Raw genomic sequence first — 14055 nt, forward strand, 5'->3', positions numbered from 1 at the left:
ATTCAGGACAGGGCTTGGTGCTGCAGCATGTTGTGCCCTTATGTCTCCATACAGCTGGTTGTGATGATGCCAGACCTGTGAGCTCTACTCCTTCCTCCAATGCTGCCTCCATGCCCTCCTCTGCAGAATTGTCCTATGAACATCAGGTACCCCCTAAGTGTTCAAACGGCTGTTCCTAGAGTCAGGATAAAATGTGCCATGCAGTGCTTTAGCTGTTGTGTTTAGGGGACAGGAACCACAACGGAGCAGAGATTCTTGCAGCTCTGCAGGGAGAGACCAAGAGGTGGTTCACACCACGCCAGCTGGAGCCAGGAATGGCGGTGTGCAAAAATGGGTCAAACCTCACATGTCCTCAGTTTGGTGGTGCAGCGCTTCCTAAATACGTACCCAGGGTTGCAAGATGTGTTAAAGCTAGCCAGAAGAGTCTGTAGCCATTTCAGGCGGTCATACACAGCCAGTGTTCAGTTCAGCTGATTTGTGCCATGCCCACCAGGTGGAACTTTACTTTGGCAATGCTGCAGCGGCTATACATGCAGCAGAGGACAACAGGTTCAGGCCGCCTTGGCTTTTTTCCCCACGCTAATGGCTGATCATTAAGGATGCATGCACTGTATTGTCACCATTTGAAGAGGCCACAAGGACGGTGAGCCATGACAGTGTATGCACCAGTGTCACAATTCCTGTTGTGTTCCTGCTGGAGCAGACTCTGTGTGGCACTGGAGGCAGAGCAGCAGGAGGAAGAGGAGGACTCCCTTTCCTCTCATGATTCCTATGTCACAGAACACACAGGAGGAGAGAGGGGAGGAGAATGAGGAGTAGGATTCTGGCACTATTAAAGGCTTCAAATAAAAGGAAGAAATGCGTAAATCTGTAAGTGATGGCTTTCCAACCCCAGGACCCTTGGAATTAGTATGTGGCTGGGAGGAGGAAGTTCCAGATGCTGTCATCCTAAGTGACCCTGAGGAGTCTGCTTCTCAAGCCTCTGTAAATTTGAGGTGCTTGGGCAACCTAATGCTTCAGAGCCTGTGAATGAACCAAAGAATACGTGGCATAAAGGAGAAGGATGATTACTGATTGGTAGAGCTGCACGATTAATCGTTAAGAATCGTTATCACGATTTTTTGCCCCTTGCGATCTTGACAAAGTATTTCCCGATTCTTTCTAGGCAGAGAATTCTCTCTGCTCTACTGAAGTCGACAACCATCAAAAGAAAGGAAAAAAAAACTGGGCAGTAGAGCTGCACAATTAATCTTCAAGAATCGTTATCACAATCTTGATTAAAATGTTTCACAATTCTTGCTATGAAAAGAATTCTCTCTGCTCTTCTGAAGCCACAGCTGTCAAAATAAAGGAAGGGAAAAAAAATGGGCAGTCTGCCAAGAATCACAACATTCTTTATCAGTTGAACTTAAATGGGGGGGGGGGGCAGCTGAATTTTTTATTTTTTTTTAAAGTCAGCAGTTATAAACATTGTAGCTGCTGACTTTTAATAAGTGCACTTACGTGTCCAGGGTGCCCGCGATGTCGGCCGCCTGGGGCCAACCCATCCCTCGGCTCTCGGGTCCTTGCCCCAACATTCTATCACAGTTCCCATAACACACAGCGCCCCATTCCCCAGAAGACAACGCGGGGAGGAGAAATATTTGTACAGCGGTCTTTCAAATGCAATTTTTTGGTAAAAAATTACTTTAATGAATTTAAAAAATAAATTAAAAATTAACCAGTAAAGTTAGCCCATTTTGTTTGTATAATGTGAAAGATTTTACGTTGCGAGAATTGTGAGAGAATCGTAATCTTTTTATTCTAAGCAAAAAAACTTGATTCTCATTTTGGCCAGAATCGTGCAGATCTACTGGGCAGTCTGCCATGAATCACAACATTCTTTAGCAGTGGAACTTAAGTATAAACATTGTAATGATTTGTCCTTTAGATCAAAGGAATACACTTTGGTGTGTAAATGAGGGAAGTTTAACCATTTAAACACTAATCCTCTTTCTGACATTTGCTGGTTTCAAGTTAGAACCCCCAAACATTATATATATATATATATATATATATATATATATATATATATATATATATATATATATATATATATATATATATATATATATATATATATATATAATTAGAGATCCTAGACAATACAATGGTGGTTGTTGCAATATTTTATGCCACACTGTATTTGCACAGCAGTCATTCTTTGGGAAGAAATTACACTTTAATGAATAAAAAAAAACGAACCAGTAAAGTTAGCCCAATTTTTTTGTATAATGTGAAAGATTTTACGACGCCAGAATCATGATCTTTTTATTGTAAGCAAAAACATTGTGATTCTCATTTTGGCCAGAATCGTGCAGCTCTACTGGTTGGACAACCCTCCTTGACCACCGTTATAAGGGGAAGGTCTCAGAACTCATCCTGTCCCCACAGAGTGCAGAAGATAAAATCTCTTGAGGACACGTTAAAGAGGATTTTATTGAACATTTTTTCCTGACTCCAGTAGGTTACAGTGCCCTGGAAAACGTAGTTGTAAGGCCGCGTACACACGCGGGGACTGTTCGCTCAACTTTGTCCGCTGAACAGTGTTTCGGCGGACAGTTCGCTCGTGTGTGGGCTTCAGCGGACAGTTTCAGCGGACAGTCTGCTGAACAAAGTTTTTCGGAATTTCCGAAAAATTTCTTTGTTTCAGCGGACAGTCCCCTCGTGTGTAGGCTTGTTCGTCAAACTAAGTCTCGCGCATGCTCAGAAAGAATTTACACGCCGAAGGTTGCATTGCAGTGTATAGGACGTCGTTTTCTAGTTCACGTCATCGCGCACGGTTTCAGCGGACTGTTCGTTCGTCGTGTGTGGGCAAGTCCGTCCATGCTAATTTTGAGCGGACTGTCCGCTGAAACTGTTTGACGAACAAAGTTGAGCGAACAGTCCCCGCGTGTGTACGCGGCCTGAGTCTTCTGTTGGGAAAGAGAGGAGAGGAGAGTGAGGCATTTCGGATTTTTTTTAGTCCTCACCTCCCAGGGCTGTCAGCTTCCACCTCCCATCGGCAGCATCTGCATCACATGATGAACGAATACCTCGGGGACAAAACAGAGATGGAGAGCTTTCCAGCTGATAATCCACTGATTTATTGGGTCATGAGAATAGACCACTGCCCAGTATGCTATTTAGTTGTTGGGCTGCCCTGCATCCAGCGTGCTTTCAGAACAGTGCTGCAGGAGGTTTTGTTTCTGATCATACAACGCATCTGTCCACAGACTCCGTGGACCATTTGACTTTTATAAAAATAAATCAGTCCTGGAATACCAGCTATGAAGCCCCTGATGCTGATGTCACTGATTGAGTCTTTTTGGAATGTGGAATCTCTGCAGTACTTCGTGGCTGCCTAGCTTTGAGGATGTTCAATCATTTCATCTGGAAGAATGTTTTTGGTATAGGTTTCATGGGCACAATTAATACCCAAAGACCAATTTTTCAGCACCTGTTTGACAAGTGCATATCATTGCATTTCTTGTTGCATTCATCAAGAGCACCTCAGCAAGGCCAATTCTTGCTCAAGATTACCTCTAAAGGGTTTACGGTGCGAAAACGGCACCTATACCCAAAGACCAATTTTTACGAGCCTGCTACTTCTTTCCAAATTCAAAGTGACACCAGAATGTATCCAAAAAAACTCGAATCTTGTTCCCAGTGCACTACACTGTGGCCTCATCATACACAATGGCTCCCCAGCTTTTTCTGAGCAAAATAAAGGCAGCTTGCAGGGAAAACTACATTTTATTTTGCTTTATGAATGCAATTCTTGCTGCAGCAGGTATGGTACAGATCTGCTACTTTACAGGTAGACTAAGGGGACCCCCAGGCACCAGATTGGAAGGAATTTTCCATTTTTATGCTTTCACTTTAAAAAATCTAAAAACACTGCTCATTTAAAAATTATGTTTTTCACAAACTTTTTTTTATTGATACATGTCCCCCAGGGCAGGACCCGGACCCCTATAAGCATTGTATGCCCAACTACTTGCATATTAGCCTTCAAAATGGGAACTTTTGATTTTTGACATTTGGGTCCCATTGACTTAAATAGGGTTTGTTATTCGTGTCCAAACTTTCATGGTGTTCGAAAGGTCTGGTACGAACCGAACAGGGGTCCATTCAGCCCATCCCTTGTTAGAACTGAGAAAGGCACAAATGTCCAATAAATTGTGCTAAACTCCTTGCATTGTATATAGTTCAGTGGGAGTGATGGGGTTGTTTTTTTCACATTAAACTTTTTCTACAGTGATCCAAAAAGCCAAGAATGTTTGACAGCTGTAGGAGAAGGAACACAAAGGAGTTTTTGACACACTATCTATGCCATGATGTGAACTGTAAGTCACTTGGCAGCTGAAAATAACCAATCATAAATAAAAGGTTACGTTTTATTTTAGCTTATGTTCCTACTATAGCTGATTGCTACTGCAACTCTGATTTCCCGACAAGTGAAAATAATCCATCTCAAAAAAAGAGAAAAAACTCTTGGCTAAGTGCAATTTTTGCATGACAGGTCTTTAAGTGAATCTCACCCTACTTATAGGGATATAAAGTATCACAAGTGATTTGCTGACTTAGAACGAGGACCAATTATTGGTACTGTTGCAGTGTCTACAAAGAGCTTGTGGTTCCACAAAGGCCGATTCTTTTCTTACTTATACTTACATCATGCACTATACAGATTAAACAGAAAGTTGCTTATTTATACATTCTTCTTCTAATTGTTATATTTTGACGGTAAATAGATGTTATGCTACAGCTTACTATTTTTGTTGGATGACATTGCCAGCAAAGCAGTGATAAAAAAAAAAAAAAAAAAAAAACAATTTACCTGTCAGCGTGAGAATATTCTTCAATCTCATTAGGTGATTCTGATAGCGGATGATATGAACCCAAGACAGCTCTCCTATGGGAAGATTAAGCTTTCCTGTTTCATGATATCCTGCATTTTCTTCCTGTTTTTCAGTGTAGTCATGACAACCTATGAATTCACAACTTTTGATTAACTGCAATAAATAACATTAAAATAAGCCAATAATAGTATGTACTAAATTGCAAGCAAATGCCCCGCCTCTCTTTTCAACTATAGAGATAAATAAACAAGCCTTTGTAAGGTCAAGGTAGCTGTAGATCCCCCTGATTCAGCGATATTCACAATATAATCTCTGGACTCTTCCGCCCTGTCAATCGCAGCCAGTGAGCCAACGAGGAGCGAGCATGCAGCGGTACCCCCAGGGCAAATAACTTTCTTGAGGGGCACTTCTGGAGGGGGAGAAGCCAGGAGTGCCAGCGGGGGGACCCGAAAAGAAGAGGATCCCGGAGCTGCTCTGTGCAAAACCCACTGCACAGAGCAATACGTCAGCATTGGCAGCTCCCATATTTCTATTATATCAGATTTCCTTTAATCATTTTTTTTTTTTATTATTTTTATAGGTAATTTAAACGAACCTTTACAGCTTTAATTTATTGTACAGAACTGAACAGAAAATATCTTTTCACATCTGGCAACAGCAGGATGAGACATACAGCAGAGTGAGTGTGGCTCTATGTCTGTAAAATTGCCATTTTTTTTATAGCAAAACCAATAACATCATGAGGGCTTATTTATGAAACTCCCACAGTGCAACTGGCATTTCAGGCTAAGTGCACATGAGAGGTTTTTCAGCTGTGTACCACGTACCTGTGTTTTCCCTGTTAAATGAAAGAACGATGATGATAAACGTGTGCCAAGAATAGGTTCTGATTTTTTTTTCTGTTCACTGTTTTCAGGTGTTTTAAAGGGGCTGATTTGTACAGGGAAGGTGCTTTCATTCATTCAGCCACTATATATTTCAATATCATCTTTCTATCATTCAGCAAGCAATCAGTGTGGCACTGAAAGTGGTTTGTGAATGGAACTTTAATGTATTTCGTGCAAGCAATCATAGATTTAAATGATACCTTTGACTGAGTATATCAAAATTGCAAGGTTTTTCAGACAGCTCATTGTTCCTCTTACAACACTTTACAATACAATAGTATACTGGAATTTGAAAGAACCTTTTTTTTTCAGCAGGCATATTTTATAGGAGTGTGTACTCAAGAATTTTTCGTCTGATTTTTTTTTTTTAATCTTTTTTTTTTTTGTTTTTATCTTAAAAAAAAAAACAAGAGGAATTTAAAGCACCACACAAGTTTATGTGTCAGGTCTAAAGTAAAGCAGAGTAGCTAGACAATCCCTAAAGTGGTTGTAAACCTCAGACATGAAAAATGAAACAACAATATCTTTTTATAGTGTGTACTTGTCTCAATCCAGAGCACCAAGTCTAATTTCTACCTGCTGCCAAATTACTCTACTATCTGCATGAATCACTTTTGACAAGCTTTCCTGACATCAAGAGAAAAAAGATGACAGGGGAGGGATCTGCAGCACACAGCCTGTGACTGACAGCCTCAGTTCTGTTCCTGTGTGCTGTGTGAAGGGGTGTGTCCCTTCCCTCTAATCAGCTCTCACATCTCTCCTCACTAAGCTCCACACTGTAATTTCAGCTCTCTGTCCCCTGTTTTCTGACAGCTCAGAGAAGCTTTATAAATTCTGGATTGATGTAGAGAAGAGAAAACTGCAGATAAACAGGTAAAAGGGATAAATGTTTCATCGCTGTATCACTTGAGGCCAGTCACTTTGCTAGGTATATGTAAGGATTACTTTAAAGTGTATACCTAGGCAAAAAAAACATTCAGTATCTAAGTCTAAGTTATTTAGTATGCAAAACATTCCCTAATTCAAGTAACAGAAAAATTGATCTATTAAAATCCAGTGAGCTCTTAACGTCCTATTTGAGGTGACAACAAAGTACCTCTGCTGCATTAAAATCCTCAAAAGTGTTGTCAGCCCTGCCAATTCTCTTCTTTTTGGACTACAGAACAACTGTCTTTACACATCCCTATAACATAAGGCGAAGGGGGTCTGTAGTCCAGCAGGAAAGAACACAGGCAGGGCTGATAACATCACCAGGATAGGTAAATGATTTAGCAACAAATAAATGTAACAAAACCAAACTGGATAGTATGACCAGTAGGCTGGTGGGCAAGTTGAGCCCTTAAAGATTTCTTTGGTTTTATTTGACATAGACCTTTTATTTGCCCTTCCAGTGCTCCTTGCTGCAAAGGCCAGTTAAAGGTGGGTACAGGTGGGGGCAGTGGCCATTTGTTTGTATTGTTAATATATTGGTCAGGCAACGCACTGACACCTTTGCTGCCATATTTCTATGTGCTGGGTGTTTAGTGTTCTCCTGCCTCTTTAACCACTTGCTTACTGGGCACTTAAACCCCCCTCCTGTCCAGACCAATTTTCAGCTCTCAGCACTGTTGCACTTTGAATGACAATTGCGTAGTCATACAACACTGTACCCAAATGACATCTTTATCATTTTTTCCCCACAAATAGGGCTTTCTTTTGGTGGTATTTGATCACCTCGGCAGTTTTTATTTTTTGTTACGTTTTTTTTATATTTTGTTATAAAATTTCGCAAATAGGTAATTTTTCTCCTTCATTGATGCACTGCTAGGTGGCACTGATTGGCACCACTGGTGGGCATTCATAGGTGGCAATTGTGGGCATTGGTGGGTGCCACTCATGAGCATTGATAGGTGGCACTGGTGGGCACTGTGGGCACTGGCAGGTGACAATGACAGGTGGCACTGGCAGGGGGTACTGAATGGCACAGAGGAGGCAGATATGCATCCTTTCTCTTCGGGACTGATGTCCCTTTAACATAAGCCGGTGATTGGCTTTTTTTTTCTCCTCACACTATCAGTGTGAGGATAAAATAAAACAATCACCGAGCTTTTGTTTACATCATGTGATCAGCTGTCATTGGCTTACAGCTGATCACATGGTAAGGGGCCTGGATCAGCCCCTTACTAGGATCGGTGATCAGCCAAGTCTCCGTGACTCAGTAATTAGAGTGCGCTCCCCACGCACCCTGCAGGGCGCATGCAGGGCATGTGCACAGGGGAGGAGTCCTATGACGGCCTCCCGGAAATTGAGGTCCGCGCTGTAGCTGTCATTTGCCTATGGCTCGGACCTCAAGTGTTTAAGGAGGGGTGGACTCCTTCCGGCTCACCTGCCCACTATCTATCCATCAGAATGCATGTGCTTCTATTGTGAAGACTCTTAAAACTGAGTGATGATTTGGGGAGCCGTATCATCTGCTGGTGTTGGTCTTTTGCGTTTTATCCAAAGCCAGCGCAGCCTTCTACCAGGAAATTCTAGAGCACTTCATGCTTCCCTCTGATGAATAGCTTTATGGAGATACCGATTTCATTTTCCAGCAGGACTTGGCACCTGCCCACAATGCCAAAAGTACCAATACCTGGTTTAATGATCACGGTATTACTGTGCTTGATTGGCTAGCAAACTTGCCTAACCTAAACCCCATAGAAAATCTGTGGGGTATTGTCAAGAAGAAGATGAGAGATACCATACCCAACAATGCAAATGAGCTGAATGAGCTGTTATCAAAGCCACCTGGACTTCCATAACACCTCAGCAGTGCCACAGGCTGATCGTCTCCATGCTACGCCGCAATGATGCAGTAATTCATGCAAAAGTAGCCCCAACCAAGTATTGAGTGCATGCTACATTGTAAGTGGACAGAATTTTCTGTAAGACAACATTTCTTTATTAGAAAATCCTTTTTATTTATTGGTCTTATGTAATATTCAAATTTTCTGGGATACTGAAATTTGGGTTTTCACTAGCTGTAAGCCGTAATCGTCAAAATTAAAAGAAATAAATGCTTGAAATAGATCACTCTGTGTGTAACGCATCTATATACTTTTTTTTTATTGAATTACTGAATTAAGTGAACTTCTTTATGATATTTCTAATTTTATGAGATGCACCTGTATATGTTATTTTTCACAAAGGCACATTCGGGTTTATTTAGTGCATGGTAGCCAATCAGCTTTTAACTTCAGCTTGTTAAATTAAGCTTTAACAAATAACAAAAAAAAAATGGAAGGTGATTGATTTCTATGCAGAGCTGCACCAGATTTTGCACTCTCCAGTTTCACTAAATCTAACCCATTGTGTAAAGCCCAAAGTAACCAATTAGAACTTTCAAGTGATTGCTGCAAAGTGAAAATGGATTGGATTCTAACTTTCAACAACCTTATTACATAAATATGATAAAGAAAAATCACTAGTATCTAGACATACCTGGCAAGAACTCCTTGTAATTTGCTAGTAGATCTATACAAGCAAATGATGGTATGTTCTGATGTAATTGGGGATTAATAGTCTGCACAGTAACATCGCTTTCTCCAATCAGCTGCTTATATGCCAACATGGCTTCACCAACCTTTGAAAAGATTCAAGATATTGTGTCAAAGTAAATACAGTAACTGTTGCTGAAACTAAACGAAGTACTATAAAAATGTAAAAAAGGTAATGACTTTAGGGCCCGTTCACAACTATGTGAATTAGATCCAATTTGCAGGACATTTAAATGCATCTGGTTCACATATGTGCGTTGCATTCACACTGCACATTGCCCAAAAACTTGTGCTTTTTCTGGGCATTGCGGTGCGAATTACAAGCACGTTATCTTCTATGGGAATGCATCTGATTCGCAGATGCATTCCGTTTTGAACACAAATTTTCTCCTTCTACTCACTACACCTCCCACCTCTCCCTGCTCACTGATCCACAGCTACAATGGAGAGGAACCGATGAACAGCTGTTTTTTTCTCTTCGCAGAGAAAACGGAGCTGGAATTCGCACCGCACATGTGTGAACCCAGCCTTAAAGAAGAGGTTCAGGGCAAGACATTCAGATAGACAGGTAATTTTCTGCTTGTTAATGTTTTTTTTTCTGGGGAGGCAAAGATTTCCCAGTGTTTTCGAAGTTTCCTGCCTAGAGCAATTAACAAGCAGTTTATAAGAAAGGTAATATCTTTTTTGTGACAGAGACTGGAACTCTCGTCTCTAGTTTATTTTTATAATTTGAACTTATTCCTCATCAAAGTCATTTTAAGTAAAGACACTTCTGATGTCTTTTTATAGAATACAAGCTGTGTACAATATCATCATATTTCCTTTGCTTCATTGTCAAGTTCAATCTAACCATAACATTTTCAGATACTTTAAAAATAAACAAAGATATAAGGAGTTAAAAAATAAGTTCGCCTTTTGTAAAATGTTACACCCATATTCAGGGTGTAACATGTGACATGTTACACATGCACTGGCCCCCGCACCCCTCCGATTCCTAGTTTTGACAGCAAGCTAGGGAGCTTCTCCCTCCACTTACTGTCACAGTATAAAAAGAAAAAAAAAAGTGCGGCCGTGCGTTGCTTTGCGTTGCTTTGCCCTGTCACATCATTCAATCACAGTGTTCTGTGAATGTGAAAAACTATAAGTCCCAACAGCCTTTGTGGCTGTCGGCTAGTAGTTTTTCAGTAAACTACCATGCTCTTGGTAGTTCACTGAGCTTCCTGTCAGAGGCCCGTATCGGAGGTAAGGGCAGACAGCTACACAGACAGTCTGCAAGACCGTGGTATTAAACCCACAATCAGCAATGCTTTACAGGCTCTGAAAAAAATAAAATAAATGCATATTTTTTTAACCTGTAAAAAATGTGCATTTATTATTTTTTGGAAAGTGAACTTATCCTTTAAATATAAAAAAGTTTCTTTAACGTAATATTTGAGAGGGTAAATATCAAATGTATTATCTCAGTAGGGGTTGTAAGAATTATTAAGACTGAAGTCTTAGTATGATCTTTATTACATAGTTACATTGGTCCAGCTCGGACTAATGGAAGTACGCATATGTCATACTTGATGGACCGCTGTGGAAGGTGACTATCATGGGTGTCCGCAAGAGGGGGCAAGGGGGATCAAGCGCCCCCCCCCCCCCCCCCCCGGAATCTGCAAGGTGACAGTGCGGGCACTGCTAGGTTAAACTGTGCCTGATGGCAGATGAACATGCACATCAGTACACAGTCACAGATCACTGCCCAAGTCAGGCCTAAAGTGCCCCTGCAGAGCTGCAGCGGGGTGCCGAGTGCTGGATCGCCCCGTGTGATCCTACACTCAGCTGAGAAGACATCAGTTACACTTCTCTGTCAGGGGGAGTGAACTCCGCCCCACAGATCATTTCTAGTCCCTGCCTCTGACATGATGTCATTCAGAGGCTGGGACAGGAAGAGTGAGAGGCACCGTGAGGGAGTGTGGATGTTGCTGGAATTAGGTAAGTGAGCAATGGCAGACAGAGGAGAATATATGTTGCTTAACAGTGTAATTTCATAGTGAATCTTTTCCAGTGCACTGGACTGGTTAATGTCTTGGGAACTGTCATGGGTTTTGTGATTTGGGGTTAATTAAACCATTAGCCAGTAATATGCAGCATGAAGGGGTTAATGTACTGACACTGGCCACTATTTCAACACTGCCATTGATCTCTAATTCATTAGTGGCCAGTAGCAGTTAATTAACCCCTTTGTGCTGCATTAGTGGCCAGTGTCAGTGTTAACCTATTCCTGCTGAGGACGCAAGAGTGCAAAACTTGTCGAGTTTATGAGGCTATATTCTTCAAGCAGCCAGTAACAAGATATTGTTTATTCGATTTGTATTGATATCAATGTACCACCATGGTGCATTTAGGCATGAGCCAAACGGACACCTGTTCGGTTTGCACCAGAACTTTCGGACCAGAATAACGAGCTCCAGTAAAGTCAATGGGACCCGTACATCAAAAATCAAAAGTGCCCATTTTGGAGGCTTATATGCAAGTAATTGGGCATACAATGGTTATAGAGGTCTGGGTCCTGCCCTGGGGGACATGCATCGATAAAAAAAAAAGTTTGTGAAAAACGTAATTTTTAAATGAGCAGTGATTTTTTGATTTTTAAATTGAAAACATAAAAATGAAAAATTCCTTCCAATATAGTGCCTGGGGGGTCCCCTTAGTCTACCTGTTAGACTAAGGGGACAATGCAGCAATATTTGCATTTATAAAGCCAAAAGAAAATGAAATTTTCCCTGCAAGCTGCTTTATTTTGCTCAGTAACAGCTGCGGAGCCAGTGTATATGATCAGGCCACAATGTAGTGCACTGGGAACAAGATTAGAGATTTTTTGGGTACATTCTGGTGTCACTTTGACTTTGGATAGAAGTAGTGGAAGAGTAAAATTTGATCTCTGGGTGTCGGTGGCGCCTTTCCACCGTAACCCTATAAAGGTAATCTTGATAAAAGGAAGAATTGGTCTTTCTGTAAAAAATTGCAATGATATGCACCTGTTAAACAGGTGCAGAAAAATTGGTCTTTGGGTGTCGGTGGCACCTTCCTAACATAATCCTATAGAGGTACTCTTGATTAAAACAAGAACTGGCCTTGTTGTAAAAAATTGCAATGATATACACCTGTTAAACAGGTGCAGAAAAATGACTCTTTGGGTGTCGGTGGTGCCTTCCCACCATAACCCTATAGAGGTACTCTTGATGAAAGCAAGAATTGGCTTTGCTGTAAAAAATTGCAATGATATGCACCTGTCAAACAGGTGCTGAAAAATTGGTCTTTGGTCTTTGTGCCCATGAAACCTATACCAAAAACATTCTTTCAGATGAAATGATTGAACGCCCTCAAAGCTAGGCAGCCTTGAATTCCTGCAGAGATTCCACATCCCAAAAAGACTTAATCAGTGACATTGGCATCAGGGGCTTTATAAGTCCAATGGTCCACGGAGTCTGTGAATAGATGCATTCTATGATCAGTAATGAAACCTCCTGCAGCACTGAATGCCCGTTCTGAAAGCACACTGGATGCAGGGCAGCCCAACAACGCTATAGCATACTGGGCAATTTCTGGCCAGTTGTCTATTCTCATGACCCAGTAAGTCAGTGGATCGTCAGCTGGAAAGCTCTCCATCTCTGTTTTTGCCCTGAGGTAATCATTCACCATGTGATGCAGACGCTGCTGATGGGATGTGGAAGCTGACAGCCCTGGGCGGCGAGGACTAAAAAAATGCCTTACTTAGGTGGACGCCTTCTCCAACGCTCCTCTCTTGACCAACAGAAGACTCAAAACTATGTTTTCCATGACACTGTAACCTACTGGATTCAGGAAAAACATTCAATAAAATGCTCTTTAATGTGTCCTCAAGAGATTTTATCTTCTGCTCTCTCTGTGGGGATGGGATAAGTTCTGAGACCTTCCTCTTATAATGGTGGTCAATGAGGGTTTCCAACAAGTAATCATCCTTCTCCTTTATGCCATGTATTCTTGGGACCTTTTGCAGGCTTTGAAGCATGACTTTGCCCATGCTCCTGAAATTTGCCGAGGTTTGAGAAGCAGACTCCTTGGAGTAACTCAGGATGACAGCATCTGAAATTTCCTCCTCTCAGCCACATACTATTCCCAAGGGTCCTGGGGGTAGGAAAGCCGTTGCTTACAGATTGACACAAGTCTTCCTCTTCCTCTTCCTCGAAGCCTATGAAAGTTCCATAATCCTCCTCCTGATCCTCTTACCCTCTCTCATCCTGTGTGTTCTGTGACATAGGAATGATGGTGTCTGGATAAAGTTGGCCTTGAGAGGAAAGGAAGTCCTCTTCTTCCTCCTGCTACTCTGCCTCCAGTGCCCTGTCTATAATGCCACGCAGAGTCTGCTCCAGCAGAAACGCAACAGGGAATGTGTCACTGATGCATGCACTATCACAGCTCACCATCCGTGTGGCCTCCTCAAATGGTGACAATACAGTGCATGTATCCTTAATGATCAGCCATTGCCGTGGGGAAAAAAGCCAAGGCGGCCTGAGCCTGTTGTCATGCTGTACTTGCACATGTACTCATTGACGGCCCTCTGCTGCATGTATAGCCGCTGCAGCATTCCCAAAGTTGAGATCCACCTGGTGGGCATGTCACAAATCAGCGGTTTATGGGCAGGTGGAATTCCTCATTAATTTCAGCCGACCAAGCACTGGCTGTGTATGACCGCCTGAAATGGCTACAAACTCTTCTGGTCTACTTTAGTACATCTTGCAA

General features: G+C 41.8%; 1 protein-coding gene across 2 annotated transcripts in view; it reads right to left on the reverse strand.

Moving 5' to 3' along the window:
* The window catches only part of CFAP54 (cilia and flagella associated protein 54), a 538848-nt gene that overhangs the window by 50483 nt on the left and 474310 nt on the right, over window positions 1-14055 (reverse strand). For both annotated transcript variants that reach the window (XM_077472059.1, XM_077472058.1), the window contains exons 62-63: window positions 9233-9374; window positions 4862-5011 (exon numbers count right to left, since the gene is read on the reverse strand). In XM_077472059.1, coding sequence (XP_077328185.1) covers window positions 4862-5011; window positions 9233-9374 — 292 coding nt within the window. The remainder of the gene's footprint in view (window positions 1-4861; window positions 5012-9232; window positions 9375-14055) is intronic.

Source organism: Lithobates pipiens, unplaced genomic scaffold (genome assembly GCF_037356315.1).
Source record: "Lithobates pipiens isolate NorthernLeopardFrog02 unplaced genomic scaffold, aLitPip1_a1.2 Scaffold_8, whole genome shotgun sequence".
Classification (NCBI taxonomy): Eukaryota; Metazoa; Chordata; class Amphibia; order Anura; family Ranidae; genus Lithobates; species Lithobates pipiens.